The sequence below is a fragment of the Scyliorhinus canicula genome, chromosome 28 (assembly GCF_902713615.1).
Source record: "Scyliorhinus canicula chromosome 28, sScyCan1.1, whole genome shotgun sequence".
NCBI lineage: Eukaryota > Metazoa > Chordata > Chondrichthyes > Carcharhiniformes > Scyliorhinidae > Scyliorhinus > Scyliorhinus canicula.
In genome coordinates, this window is record NC_052173.1 from 2,834,798 (window position 1) to 2,850,377 (window position 15,580).

Genomic DNA, 15,580 nt, shown 5'->3' on the forward strand with positions numbered 1-15,580 from the left:
CATGGTGGTTAGCATAAATGCTTCACAGCTCCAGGGTCCCAGGTTCGGTTCCCGGCTGGGTCACTGTCTGTGTGGAGTCTGCACGTCCTCCCCGTGTCTGCGTGGGTTTCCTCCGGGTGCTCCGGTTTCCTCCCACAGTCCAAAGATGTGCGGGTTAGGTGGATTGGCCATGATAAATTGCCCGTAGTGTCCTAATAAAAGTAAGGTTGGGGGGGGTTGTTGGGTTACGGGTATAGGGTGGATACGTGGGTTTGAGTAGGGTGATCATTGCTCGGCACAACATCGAGGGCCAAAGGGCCTGTTCTGTGCTGTACTGTTCTATGTTCTAAATGTCAGCTCCCTTCTCTCTCCACAGAGGCTGTCAGACCTGCTGAGATTGTCCAGTATTGTGTGTTTTTGTGGGAGATATACCATTGAGCAATTGCCAATGTGGTTGGTCCCAGCAATAGTTTATTCAGAAGAAAAAATGGGAAAGAAATAAAAATTACCCCTTGAAAGCTCCTGGCAGTTGTTGCTGTCAATCACTCCCCACCTGGCTCAGCATTCAAATGAGGAAGTCCGCCTCTACCTCTTCCCTATTGGCTGAAAGCGCAGAGGGCCGTTGGGGTTTGAAGGAATGAGAGTGGGTGATTGGTGGAGGCACCTGGCAGTCAGGCAGTGCCCGAGGCCCCGCCCCCGGCAGGCTGCAGCGTCATCGTGTGTGGGGCCCGAGCTGCCCGATGGCGGGACGGATGAACTGTCTCCGCGGTTTGCCGCTGAAAAGCCGGCGCGCGCTCTTCATTGCCGCCGCTTATTTGTTTTTGGTCACACGGGTTTGTGCGGCCGCCTCAGGTACGGAAAGGGAAAGCTTCTGGGGGTCAGGGCCAAAGTTCACTTCGGAATGAGGCCGGTCAAGCTGGCACCGCGGCTGCTGACGATGGCATAGCCACCGTGCCCGGGTGATCTGCCAGGTCTCTCTCTGCCCTGGACCCCCCCCCCCCCGTACCTCAACTGGTACCTCAGCCATGCTTGCCCAGAGACCCTGTGTTTGACGAGTTCTTTCAGTATTTGGGGGGGCATCAACCCACTCATTTCATCCTGGCATAACCCACTCATTTTCCAGCAGAGGGGCACTCGTCCCATGGTGATCAAAAACTCTGCCTGCCATCCTGGATAATATGCTAACTCAGCACAGAGTAGCCACACATTGTGTGGTTAAGCCCTGCTCCTGGATTCCAGGGCACCATGCAAGCTGGTATTCTTGTATGGTGCATTCTTGACAGTTAGTGGCACTGTTGGCAGAACTGTCCCAGGACCCTAGGAATTAGGAGCAGAAGTCGTCAATTCAGCCCTTCGAGCCTGCTCTGCCATTCAATCAGATCATGGCTGATTTCTTCCTGGTCTCAATTCCACCTCCCTTTAACCACATCCCTTTAACCCTTTTTAAAATCAGAAATATCCTTCTGATGTGATGTTAAATTAAGGCCTGCTCTACTTCAGGAAAAGCAGGGTGTTCTCTCAGAAACCCAGACAACATTCCTCCGTTTACCAGTGCCACTCGAACCATAATAATTCGAATAGTTTGGATGGGGCTGTTTTTATCCAGTGTGTGCAGGAGGGTTTCCTCACACAATATGTGGATAGACCGACAAGAGGCGGGGCACATTGGATTTGGTACTGGGTAATGAACCAGGCCAAGTGTTAGATTTGGTTGTAGGAGAGCACTTTGGAGATAGTGACCACAATTCATTGACTTTCTCTATAGCAATGAAGAGAGATAGGTTTATAACTGGGGGAAGGGTAATTACAATGCAATTAGGCAAGAATTGGGGAGTTGAGGTGTGGAGCTTGTTCAAGGAGCAAATACTACATGTCCTTGATATGTATGTTTCATAGAATTTACAGTGCAGAAGGAGGCCATTCGGCCCATCGAGTCTACACTGGCTCTTGGAAAGAGCACCCCCTACCCAAACCCACACCTCCACCCTATCCCCATAACCCAGTCACCCCACCTAAGACTAAGGGCAATTTAGCATAGCCAATCCACCTAACCTGCACATCTTTGGACTGTGGGAGGAATCTGGAGCACCCGGAGGAAACCCACGCACACATGGGGAGAACGTGCAAACTCCACACAGACGGTGACCCAAGCTGGGAATCGCACCTGGGACCCTGGAGCTGTGAAGCAATTGTGCTAACCACTATGCTACCGTGCTACCCAATGTCCCTGTCAGGCAGGGAGAAAAAAGGTCGAGTGAGGGAACCATGGTTTACAAAAGAGGTTGAATGTCTTGTCAAAAGGAAGAAGGGGGCTTATGTAAGGATGAGAAAACAAGGTTCAGTTCGGGCACTTGAGGGACACAAGATATCTAGGAAGGAGCTCAAGAAAGGGCTCAGGAGAGCTAGGAGGGGGCATGAGAAGTCCTTGGCGGGTAGGATCAAGGAAAACCCCCAAGGCTTTTTCCACTTTTGTGAGGAATAAAAGAATGACCAAGGTGAAGTTAGGGCTGGTCAAGGACAGTAGTGGGAACGTGTCCATGGAGTCTGAAGATATAGGAGAGGCCCTAAATGAATACTTTTCTTCAGTGTTGACAAAGGAGAGAGGCCATGTTGTTGAGGAGGATAGTGTGATACAGATATATATTTGGAAGGAAGATGTGTTAGAAATTTTGAGAAGCCTGAGGATAGATAAGTCCCCTGGGCCTGGTGGGATATGTCCTAGGATTCTTTGGGAGGCGAGGGATGAGATTGAAGAACCTTTGGCCTTAATCTTTATGTCCTCACTCTCTACAAGAATAGTACCAGAAGACTGGAAAGAGGTGAATGCTGTCCCCTTGTTCAAGAAAGGGAATAGGGAAACCCTGGGAATTATAGGCCGGTTAGTCTCATTTCGGTCATAGGTAAATTATTGGAAAGGGTCCTGAGCGATAGGAATTATGATCATTTGGAAAGATACAGCTTAATCCAGGATAGTCAGCACGGATTTGTGAGGGGTAAGTCTTGCCCCTCACGCCTCCTCCACTGGCCCCATATCCGCAGGGCCGCCCCCACTACCGGGCTGGTGGAGTACCTGGCCGGTGACAGCGGTAGGGGAGCCGTGACCAGGGCTGCCAAACTGGTGCCCCTGCACGAAGCAGCCTCCACCCGCTCCCAAATAGACCCCGTACCCACCATCCACTTCCTTATCATGGCTATGTTAGCCGCCCAGTAGTAGTTGATCAGACTCGGCAATGCCAGCCCTCCCTCGCTGCGGCTCCTCTCAAGCATCGCCTTCTTCACCCGCGGGGATTTTCCCGCCCAGACAAAGCTCATGATGATTTGGCAGTCCTTTTGAAGAAGGACTGTGGGATAAAGATCGGGAGGCACTGGAAGATGAACAGGAATCTAGGGAGGATTGTCATCTTTACAGTCTGCACCCTCCCTGCCAGTGTCAGCGGGAGTGCATCCCATCTCCAAAACTCCCTCTTCATTTGTTCCACCACCCTGGTCAAATTTAACTTGTGCAACCTGCCCCAGTCTCGTGCCACCTGTATCCCCAAGTACTGAAAACTTTCCTCAACCAGCCTAAATAGCAGCTCCTTCAGTCTATTCTCCTGGCCCCTTGCCTGCACCACAAATATCTCACTCTTGGCCATATTTAATTTGTACCCTGAAAACCGGCCGAACTTCCTCAGTGTTTCCAGTATATTTTCCATCCCGGCCAGAGGGTCCGACACGCACAGGAGCAGGGCGTCCGCATAGAGAGAAACCATATGTTCCACCCCGCCCCTGGCCATTCCCTTCCATCCCTTTGCAGCTCTCAATGCAATTGCCAACGGCTCTATGACCAGCGCAAACAGCAACGGGGAGAGTGGGCATCCCTGTCTGGTCCCGCAATTTAGTCTGAAATAATCTGACACTACCCTATTCGTCCTAACGCTAGCTTTTGGGGCCTGGTAAAATAGTCTGACCCAATTCACCAGCCCCTCCCCGAACCCAAACCGTCCGAGCACCTCCCACAGAGCCCCACTCCACCCGATCGAAGGCCTTCTCAGTGTCCATTGCCACCACTACCTCCACCTCCTTGCCCGTTGGGGGCATCATGATCACATTGAGCAATCTTCTCAAGTTAGCTGTCAGCTGCCTGCCTTTCATGAACTCTGTCTGATCGTCCCCAGTTGCTACCCTTCTTAAACAAAGGAACAACATTGGCTATTCTCCAGTTCCGGGACATCACCTGAAGACAGTGTGGATCCAAAGATTTTTGTCAAGGCCTCAGCAATTTCCTCTCTAGCCTCCTTCAGTATTCTGGGGTAGATCCCATCAGGCCCTGGGGACTTATCGACCTTAATATTTTTCAAGACACCCAATACCTCATCTTTTTGGATCTCAATGTGACCCAGGCTATCTAACCACCCTTCTCCAGACTCAACATCCACCAATTCCTTCTCTTTGGTGAATACTGATGCAAAGTATTCATTTAGTACCGTGCCCATTTCCTCTGGCTCCACACATAGATTCCCTTGCCTATCCTTCAGTGGGTCAACCCTTTCCCTGGTTACCCTCTTGCTTTTTATGTACGTGTAAAAAGCTGTGGGATTTTCCTTAACCCTATTTGCCAATGACTTTTCGTGACCCCTTCCAGTCCTCCTGACTCCTTGCTTAAGTTCCTTCCTACTTTCCTCATATTCCATACAGGCTTCGTCTGTTCCCAACCTTCTAGCCCTGGCAAATGCCTCCTTTTTCTTTTTGACGAGGCCTACAATATCTCTCGTTAGCCAAGGTTCCTGAAATTTGCCGTATTTATCCTTCTTCCTCACAGGAACGAACATGCCGGTCCTGAATTACTTTCAACTGACACTTGAAAGCCTCCCACATGTCAGATGTTGATTTCCCCTCAAACATCCGCCCCCAATCTAGGTTCTTCAGTTCCTGCCTAATATTGTTAGAATTAGCCTTCCCCCAAATTAGCACATTCACCCTAGGGCCACTCTTATCCTTGTCCACCAGCACTTTAAAACTTACTGAATTGTGGCCACTGTTCCCGAAATGCTCCCCTACTGAAACTTCTACCACCTGGCCAGGCTCATTCCCCAATACCAGGTCCAGTACAGCCTCTTCCCTAGTTGGACTGTCAACATATTGTTTTAAGAAGCCCTACTGGATGCTCCTTACAAACTCGTCCCCGTCTAAGCCCCGAGCACTAAGTAAGTCCCAGTCAATATTGGGGAAGTTGAAGTCTCCTATCACAACAACCCTGTTGTTTTTACTCTTTTCCAAAATCTGTCTACCTATCTGCTCCTCTCTCTCCCGCTGGCTGTTGGGAGGCCTGTAGTAAACCCCCAACATTGTGACTGCACCTTTCTTATTCCTGATTTCTACCCATATAGCCTCACTGCCCTCTGAGGTGTCCTCTCACAGTACAGCTGTGATAGTCTCCCTAATCAGTAGCGCAACTCCGCCACCCCTTTTACATCCCCCTCTATCCCGCCTGAAACATCTAAATCCTGGAACGTTTAGCTGCCAATCCTGTCCTTCCCTCAACCAGGTCTCTGCAACAACATCATAGTTCCAAGTACTAATCCAAGCTCTAAATTCATCTGCCATACCCGTAATACTTCTTGCATTAAAACATATGCACTTCAGACCACCAGACCCGCTGTGTTCAGCAACATCCCCCTGTCTGCTCTGCCTCAGAGCAATACTGGCCCTATTCCCTAGTTCTCCCTCAATGCTTTCACCTCCTGACCTATTGCTCCGGTACCCACCCCCCTACCATACTAGTTTAAACCCTCCCGTGTGACACTAGCAAACCTCGCGGCCAGGATATTTATGCTTCACCAGTTTAGATGCAGCCCGTTCTTATACAGGTCACACCTGCCCCGGAAGAGCTCCCAGTGGTCCAGATAACGGAAACCCTCCCTCCTACACCAGCTGTTTAGCCACATGTTTAGCTGCTCTATCTTCCTATTACTAGCCTCACTGGCACGTGGCACAGGGAGTAATCCCGAGATTACAACCCTAGAGGTCCTGTCTTTTAACTTTCTGCCTAGCTCCCTGAGCTCCTGCTGCAGGACCTCATGCCCCTTCCTGCCTATGTCGTTGGTATCAATATGTGCAACGACCTCTGCCTGTTTGCCCTCCCCCTTCAGGATGCCCGCTTAGTACATAGATGAAGGTAGAGCAGTTGATGTCGTATACATGGATTTTAGTAAGGCGTTTGATAAGGTTCGGCTCATGCAGAAAGTAAGGAGGTGTGGGATAGAGGGAAATTTGGCCAATTGGATAAGTAACTGGCTATCACATAGAAGACAGAAGGTGGTGGTAAATAGTAAATTTTCATCCTGGAGACCAGTTACCAGCGGTGTACCACAGGGATCAGTGATGGGTCCTCTGCTATTTGTGATTTTTATCAGTGACTTGGATGAAGGAGTTGAAGGTTGGGTTAGTAAATTTGCTGATGACGCCAAGATTGGTGGAGTAGTGGATAATGTGGAGGGCTGTTGTCGGCTGCAAAGAGACGTTGATGGGATGCAGAGCTGGGCTGAAAAATGGCAGATGGAGTTTAACCCTGATAAGTGCGAGGTGATTCATTTTGGTAGGACAAAGTTGAATGTGGATTGCAGGGTTCTGAAGAATGTGGAGGAGGAGGGATTTCTCGGAGTTCACGTCCATAGATCTCTGAAAGTTGCCACCCAAGTGGATAGAGCCGTGAAGAAAGCCTATAGTGTGTTAGCATTTATTAACAGGGGGATTGAGTTTAAGAGACTTGAGGTTATGCTGCAACTGTACGACCTTGGTTAGACCACATTTGGAGTATTGTGTGCAGTTCTGGTCACCTCATTATAGGAAGGATGTGGAAGCATTGGAAAGGGTGCAAAGATGATTTACCAGGATGCTGCCTGGATTGGACGGTAGGTTTTATGAGGAAAGGTTGAGGGAGCTAGGGCTTTTCTCATTGGAGCGAAGGAGGATGAGAGATGACTTAATTGAGGTGTATAAGATGATGAGAGGGCTAGATAGAGTGGACATTCAGCGACTTTTTCCTCGAGTGGATGTAGCTGTTACAAGGGGGCATAACTATAAGGTTCATGGTGGAAGATAGCGGAGGGATGTCAGAGGTAGGCTCTTTATTCAGAGAGTGGTTGGGGCGTGGAATGCACTCCCAGCTATAGTCGTGGAGTCTTTTCGTGGAGTCTTTAGGAACTTTCAAGCGGTTATTTGATAGGCATATGGAGTGCACTAGAATGATTGGGAGTAGATTGATTTGATCTTAGTTTCAGACTAGTTCGGCACAACATCGTGGGCTGAAGGGCCTGTACTATGTTCTATAAGTGGTCACTCATCTTGTACCTTTTTGTGCGATATTGCTGTGGTAAAATAGCTGGCACCTTTTCTTACATAAGTAATGACATTTGGTAGCAATTTGTTTTGTGAAATGCCGGGGTAGGTTTTTGAGAGATAGTAAGGTGCTGTATATGGCAAATGTGCATTAGTTGGGAAATGAGAATTTAGTTCGGGGAACTCGATCAGAATTTAAATCTCCTATTTATTCCTAATCATCACAGGTTTAATTGAAAATAATGCAAACTCTTTAGTGTACCTTATGGTAACAAAGTTACCACGTTATTCAATTTAATAAACTTCCAAATTGTTTTCTATATTTTTGTCTTAAGATTTGAGCTTTGTGCAACTGTCTAAAAGTTTAATGTTGAAATCACAAATCTAATCACCCTTTCTTAAAGTGCCCAGATCGATAGCTTCATGGATTCTTGCCTATGATATTCCATGGGTGGAAATATCTTGCTGCAGCGGGGAGGTGTAGCACATAGCCCTGGTGGGGAAATCACTTGGCTTTAAACGTATTAAACAGGGGCAGAAGAATGGAATAGAGATATTATTGGCAAACTATGGCGCATGTCATAATCTTTATTAGTGTCACAAGTAGGCTTACATTAACACTGCAGTGAAGTTAATGTGAAAATCCCTAGTTGCCACACTCCGGCAATGAGGGAGAATTCAGAATGTCCAATTCGCCTAACAAGCACGTCTTTTGGGACTTGTGAAAGGAAACCGGAGCACCTGGAGGAAACCCACGCAGGCACAGGGAGAACGTGCAGACTCCGCACAGACAGTGACCCAAGCCGGGAATCGAACCCGGATCCCTGGCGCTGTGAAGCAACAGTGCTACCCACTGTGCCAACGTGCCACCCAGATGAACAATACTTGATCTGTGTGAGTGTAGTTACAGCATCTTGTCCTTGCTCAAATATTTTGCTGACTTGTTCATTACTCCAGTGACCCAACTTTGTTGCATTGCTCTTTACTGGTTCCATTTCTGTCAGCTCCAGCAGAGCTAGTGCATATCTTTAAATGCTTCTTTTTGTGCCTGAATGATCACTTTTGGTAAACCTTGCATATAACACCTCTGTCTCCTCTTGCCTAGTCTCCGTTACATCATCCATAAGTGTGGAGTCTGCTGATATGTCTGGTTCTGGGTAACTTTCCCCAGTTAACCCACAGTGCATTAGCCCAGACTGAAAAACACATTCCTCTGGTCAATTTCACCTTCCGGCTCCTAAAAGCTCCCAGATCCTGCAAAATAGGATTTAAAAAAAAAAAAAACATGACCTCTGCAGTCAAACACACTCTCATCCCAGGCTTTAAACTCTTAAATGGCCACGTACGTGTTTGGAATCCAATATTCCTAAAAATCCTCCATTTGCCACAAGCGACTCTGGCAGAGCCAAAACTTGAGTGTCCGTGAGCAGGTTATTGCTGGGTAAGTGCTGCTTGACAGCTGGCCCCTTTTATCACTTTACTGAGAGTAGATCGGCCAAGTTGGATTTGTCCTACCTTTTGTATACAGGACGTACCTGGGTAGATATCCAAGTTGCTGGGTTGATGCCAATGTTGTAGATGTACTAGAGTAGCTTGGTTAGGGGCACGGCAAGTTCTGCAGCATAGGTCTTCAGTACCATTGCGGGAATATTGTCAGGACCCACTGCCTTTGTAGTATCCACTGCCTTCAGCTGTTTCTTGATATCAAGTAGAGTGAATTGTATTGGCTGAAGATGTGATGCTGGGGACCTCAGGAGGAGATGAGATTCACTCGGCACTTCTGGCTGAAGATTGGAGCAAATACTTCAGGCTTTTGTTTTTGTGCACCGATGTGCTGGGCTCCTCCATCATTGAGGATGGGGATATTTGTGAAGCCTCCTCCTCCAGTGAGTTGTTTAATTGTCCACCACCATCACGACAGGATATGTCAGGACTGCAGAGCTTAGATCTGATCTAGTAGTTCTGGGATCGCTTAGCTCTATCTATCACTTGCTACTTATGTTGTTTGGCACACGAGTCGTCCTGTGTTGTAGCTTCACCAGGTGTACACCTCATTTTTTGGTATGCCTGATGTTGCTCCTGGCATGCCCTCCAGCACTCTTCATTGAACCAGGGTTGATCCCCTGGCTTGGTGGTAATAGTAGAGTGTGGGATATGCTGGGCAATGAGGTTCCAGATAGCGATCGAGTGCAATTCTGCTGCTGCTGATGGTCCACAGCACCTCATTGATGCCCAGTTTTGAGTTGCTAGATTTGTTCTGAATCTACCCCATTTGGCATGGTGGTCGTGCCAGACAACACGATGGAGGGTATCCTGAAAGTGAAGATGTGACTTTATCTCCACAAGGTGGTCACTTCTACCGATGCTGTCATGGACTGATGCATCTGTGACAGGTAAATTGGTGAGGATGAGGTCAAGTAGGTTTTTCCCTCTTGTTGGTTCCCTTACCACCTGCTGCAGACCCAGTCAAGCAGCTATGTCCTTTAGGACCGAGCAACCTCTGTTTGCGGTGGTACTACCAAGCCACTATTGGTGATGGACATCGAAAACCCCCTTCCAGAGTCATTTTGAGAGGCTGTTTAGCACAGGGCTAAATCGCTGGCTTTGAAAGCAGGCCAGCAGCACGGTTCGATTCCCGTAACAGCTTCCCCGAACAGGCGCCGGAATGTGGCGACTAGGGGCTTTTCACAGTAACTTCATTGGAGCCTACTCGTGACAATAAGCGATTTTCATTTCATTTTTTCATTTCATTTTTAAAAAAAAGTAAATTTGGAAAAAAGAATTTGGGTTTTCTAATTAAGGGGCAATTTAGCATGACCAGTCAACCTAATCTGCACATCTTTTGGGTTGTGGGGGTGAAGCCTACGCAGACACGGGGAGAATGTGCAAACTCCACACGTACATTCTGTGGCCTTACCGCCCTCAGTGCTTCCTCTAATTGGTGTTCAACATGGAGGGTAATGATTCAACAGCTGTGGGGAGCGGGCGGGGGACAGTGGGTGCTAATCTGCAGGTGTTTACCGTGTACATGTTTGCCCTGAGATTTCATTGGGTTTGCAGTCAATGTTTATTTTATAAATTTAAAGTACCCAATTATTTTTTCCAATTAAGGGGCAATTTCGTGTGTTCAATCCACCTACCCTGCCCATCTTTGGATTGTGGGGGTGAAACCCATGCAGACACGGGGAGAATGTGCAAACTCACATGGACCGTGACCCAGGCCCAGGATTCGAACCCGGGTCCTCCTCTCCGTAGTTCCAGTGATAGCCACTGCACCATCGTGCTGCCCTCCGCTGGTTTTCTTTGAATGTATTTACAATGTCTTGACATGAAAAGACATTAATAAATCCTCCCCACCCCACAACACACACACACATACATCATTGCAAGCACCCATGTTCTGTGAAATGCTAGTTTGTTGACCTGCTGCTGTTGTCGGGAAGCAGTAAATGGCAGTTTCTCCACACTGAGGGGAGGGAAGGTTGGGAATAGCGGTCATTCCAGGCCGCTGATACAATTCCACAGCTTTGGCTCAGAAGAGCATTTTTGGGGCCAGGATGTGGGTTGTCTGCTCATGCTCCAGCTTTTGTTTGAAAGCTGCTGCAGCGAGTTGGGAGGACAAGCCTCCGTGCATTTTGTTTTCTTCCTGATAACTTTTCCCTGCTAGATTTCACAGGGGAACCTCGACCCTTGGATAAGGGTTTTTTACTGAGCATGTGTTAACAAGATACTGCAGTTCAATGCAAAATGCCATGTCTCTTTTGAATCACTCTGTTTGCTGTCTCTCTATCTGTGCTGGCTTTGGTTCTCGAATTGGGAAACTTTTTAAAAATAAAATTAGAGAACCCAATTCATTTTTCCAATTATGGGGCAATTTAGCATGGCCAATCCACCTGCCCTGCACATCTTTGGGTCATGGGGGTGAAACCCACGCAAACACGGGGAGAATGTGCAAACTCCATACGGACAGTGACCCGGGGCTGGGATCGAACCTGGGACCTCGGCGGCGTGAGGCCGCTGTGCTAACCACTGCGCCACCGTGCTGCCTGAATTGGGAAACTTGCTGCTATCTATATTGATAGTGGTGATGGCGGCTGCTTTGTGTATTGTAATGATGCTAGGAGGCACACTGAAGTAGAATTGCCTTTGCCCTCTGATTACTTCTATCCCTATCTATGACTGGATTGGCAACTGTACTCTCACCTTGTCTCCCCCTTTGGGAGCGTCTCAGTAAGAGTTGGTTTGGATGTCAGCCTCTAATGTTTTACAGAAATACTTTCCAGATGTTCAGTCAGTACTAATTTTGGTCCTGTTGTTGGAACATTTATTAACAGGAGAAAATAGGAATATTATGTACATTACAGAAGACAAAACCTATCATTCTGTTGAACAACGCAGCTTTTGCTTTAAGAATGCTCTGTTACCTGGATGGAAAGAGATCTGGACCCGGATTCAGGTAAGAGACCATGTAAGCTGTACTGCAACCTGTGAACCTGTTGGATGGGAGTTGGAGCAATGTGCTGTACCTGCCACCTTTGCTTTTGAAGAATAATCTGGAAGGTGTGTGTGTGTTGCCATATTGTGCTGTAGTTCCAGTAGATTATTTCAAAACATTAGATCGTGAGCTTCTCCTGTATGTAATTTCTCCACATCTCTTGGGTTGCCTTGAGAAGAAACACAAGTCTGGTGCAGGAGGTAGTGAACTGGAGAACGCAAGAAAGATGAGAGCATTTCACTTTTAAAATTTACAGTGCAGAAGGAGACCATTCGGCCCATCGAGTCTGCACCGGCCCTTGGAAAGAGCACTCTAGTTAAGCCCTATTCCACCTTATCCCCATAACCCAACCTAGCCTTTTGGACACTAAGGGGCAATTTAGCATGGCCAATCCCCCTAACCGCAACATCTTTGGACTGTGGGCAGCACGGTAGCACAAGTGGAGAGCACTGTGGTTTCACAGTGCGGGGTCCCAGGTTTGATTCCCCACTGAGTCACTGTCTGTGTGGAGTCTGCACGTTCTCCCCGTGTCTGTGTGGGTTTCCTCCGGGTGCTCCGGTTTCCTCCCACAGTCCAAAGACGTGCAGGTGAGGTGGATTGGCCATGATAAATTGCCCTTAGTGACCAAACAGGTTAGGAGGGGGTTATTAGGTTACGGGGGTAGGGTGGAAGTGAGAGCTTAAGTCGGTTGGTGCAGACTCGATGGGCTGAATGGCCTCCTTCTGCACTGTATGTGGTAGGAAACCCCCGCAGACACGGAGAGAAAATGCAAACCCCACACAGTCACCCGGGGCCAGAAATTAACCCTGGCGCTGTGAAGCTGCAGTGCTAACCACTGTGCCACCGTGCCGCTCTGGCTGTTTCTAGTAGTTGACAATCCCTTGACATAATTCTGTAAATCTTTGCTGCCATTTTAATGCAGTGCTGCCAACTGCCATCACTATTTAGAGACACGAGAGACTGGAGACACGTCATTTGTTCCACCAATCCCGCTGCCAAAAACCATGCAGTGAGCTCTTAACTTTAGGGACAGTCACATGAAAATTCTAAAATTAGTTTTGTGATTTCCTGAATTTCTCAACCACCATAAGTTGTATTTATATCTCGCCTTTAATGTAACAAGCGTTCTAAATCATACTTTAGTGAATGTGTTGGTTGTAACCTTCCAAATTTCTATCGATTCTGGAAAGGTCCCAGCAGTTTGGAAAACCCCAACCTCTACTCAAAAAGGAAAGAAATAGAAATCTGGAAACTATAGGCCAATCAGCCTAACATCTGTGATTGGGAAGTTGCTGGAATCTATTATTAAGGAAGTAGTAGCAGAATATTTAAAACATAATACAACCAGGCTGCCTCATCAGTTTTGTAAAAGGAAAATCATGTTTCACCAATTTATTGGAGTTCTTTTTCAAAATGATTTTATTAGGGTTTTTACTTTTGTACAAAGCAAAGTTGAGCGTGAACATATATAGAAACTATAGCAGCACGGTAGCAAGGGGCAGCACGGTAACATGGTGGTTAGCATAAATGCTTCACAGCTCCAGGGTCCCAGGTTCGATTCCCAGCTGGGTCACTGTCTGTGTGGAGTCTGCACATCCTCCCCGTGTGTGCGTGGGTTTCCTCCGGGTGCTCCGGTTTCCTCCCACAGTCCAAAGATGTGCGGGTTAGCTGGATTGGCCATGATTGCATGCAGTTACAACAAGTAATTAGAAAGGAAAGGGAATCTTGCTCTTTATTGAAAGGAGGATTAAGTACAAAATGAGGGTGGTCCTGTTACAACTTTGTATCGATGCGGCTGCTTTCACTTCTATCCCACGGACTTCAATTCTGCTGACGAGCCTAAAATGTGGTATTTTATCAAATTCATTCCGAAAGCTATATTTTTATTTATTGATTTTAAATTCCACCATCTGACAAGATGGGATTTGAACCCCCCCCCCAAAAAATAATAAATAATGGATGTAGGATTTGAATCAACTACTGTGAGATTAAGACTTGCGTACTGTACCAACTGAGCTAGCCAGGCATGAAAAATTGTTTGTGCTTCTCCATTTCGTACAAGGTCAACAAATTGAAGTAAAAACAATGCACAAACAGGAACTTGAACCCTGGACACTGATTCAAAGCCTGATGCTCCACAGACTGAGTAATCTGAGCTTCCCTTTTGAAAGTCAATGTACACATCAAATACACTACCCTCAACCTCTCTGCTGCCTCATCAAAAAAAAACTCAATGTGGTCAGTCAAACATGATTTGCCCTTAAAGGAGAGTCAGCACAGATTTGTTTTAAATGGCCGTACTTGTTCAAGTGGTTGTTATTTTTCTCATCAACTATGTTTCTAAAAGCTTCCCACCACCTATTCCCACTGACTACCTTTTAGTCCAGGTTTATCCTTCTCTTTTCGAACAATCCTGCAGTCCTCTGCTACCACCCCTCTATTTAAGGAGGTTTGGAAGATTGTGGCCAGCACCACTGCAATTTATGCCCATACCTGCCTCAACAACCTCAGAAATAGTTTTTTTCAAAAGTCCACACTGTATGTGCATTTTAAAATCAATAGGTGCGTGTAATAATTACTTCAATATATTAATAACCGGCCAATCTCTTGTTCACATTTTGGCCGACTAATGTTTGTGTTGTTCTAGCTATCTGTTAAACATTGGTCAGCAATGTGTCTGTCCTGGCTACATAATCAGAATCTATACACAGAACAGACAGTGATCATTGTGTCGTAAGGTTTGGGATGATAGAAAAGGATAGCAGGTAATCCAGAGTAAAAATAATTAACTGGGAGAGAGCTGACTTCAACGGGGCAAGAATTGAGCTGGGCCGGTTAGATTGGAATGAAAGGTTGGTGGGAAAATCTGTAGGTGAGCAGTAGAATACCTTCAAAACCGAAGTGGTCTGGACACAATCGAGGTTTATTCCCTCGTACGAGAAGGGAATAAAAGATGGAGCAAACAAATGCAGAGCTCACTAGCTGAGGAAAGGAGGTAAGAATTGAGAGAAGAAAAAAACTGTTCTTTTGACAGGTGTCAGGTAGAAAATATAGTTGAGAACCAAGAGGAATACAGAAGGTTCAGAGTAAAGGTGAGAAATCATTTTACGGGGATAATGAGAAAAGACTGACAGCTGACATAAAGGGGAATCCCAATGTCTTCTGTAGGCAGATAAATGGTTAAAGGAGGAGTGGGGCCGATTAGGATGAAAAAGAAGGGGCATGGCTGAGGTATTAAATGAATAATTTGCATCTGTTTTTACCAAGGAGGTAGATGCTGCCCAGGACATGGAGACAGAGGAGGAAGCTCTGTCACTAGAAGGGTTCAAAATTATTAAGGAGGAAGTTTGAATAGACTGCCGGCAATGAAAGTTGACAAGGCACCGGGGCCAGATGAGATGCATCCAAGGATATCGAAGGAAATGAGAGTGGAAACTGTAGGGGCACTAGCCATAATCTTCCAGTCTTCCCTAGGCTTGGGGAAGGTGCCAGAGGACTGGAGAATTGCACAATTTGCATCCTTGTTCAAAAAAGGTTGTAAGGAAAGCCCCAGCAATTACAGGGCAGGCTGTTTAACAGGTGGTCAAGATTCTAGAAACATTTATTTGGGATAGAATTAGTCGGCACATCGGAAAATGTGGGTCGATCAGGAAGAGCCAGCATGGATTTCTAAAGGGAAAATCGTGTTGAACTACTTGTGTTTTAAGGAAGTAACAAGAAGGGTTGATGAGGGTAATGCTGTTGATGCGATGTACTTGGACTTTCAGAAGGCATTTGACACCGTGT

General features: G+C 46.9%; 1 protein-coding gene across 2 annotated transcripts in view; it reads left to right on the forward strand.

Moving 5' to 3' along the window:
* Positions 1-682: 682 nt before the first annotated feature.
* nemp1 (nuclear envelope integral membrane protein 1) overlaps positions 683-15,580 on the forward strand; it is a 65,981-nt gene continuing 51,083 nt past the window's right edge. For both annotated transcript variants that reach the window (XM_038786637.1, XM_038786638.1), the window contains exons 1-2: positions 683-831; positions 11,634-11,755. In XM_038786637.1, the coding sequence (XP_038642565.1) occupies positions 720-831; positions 11,634-11,755 (234 nt within the window). In that variant the 5' untranslated portion in view covers positions 683-719. The remainder of the gene's footprint in view (positions 832-11,633; positions 11,756-15,580) is intronic.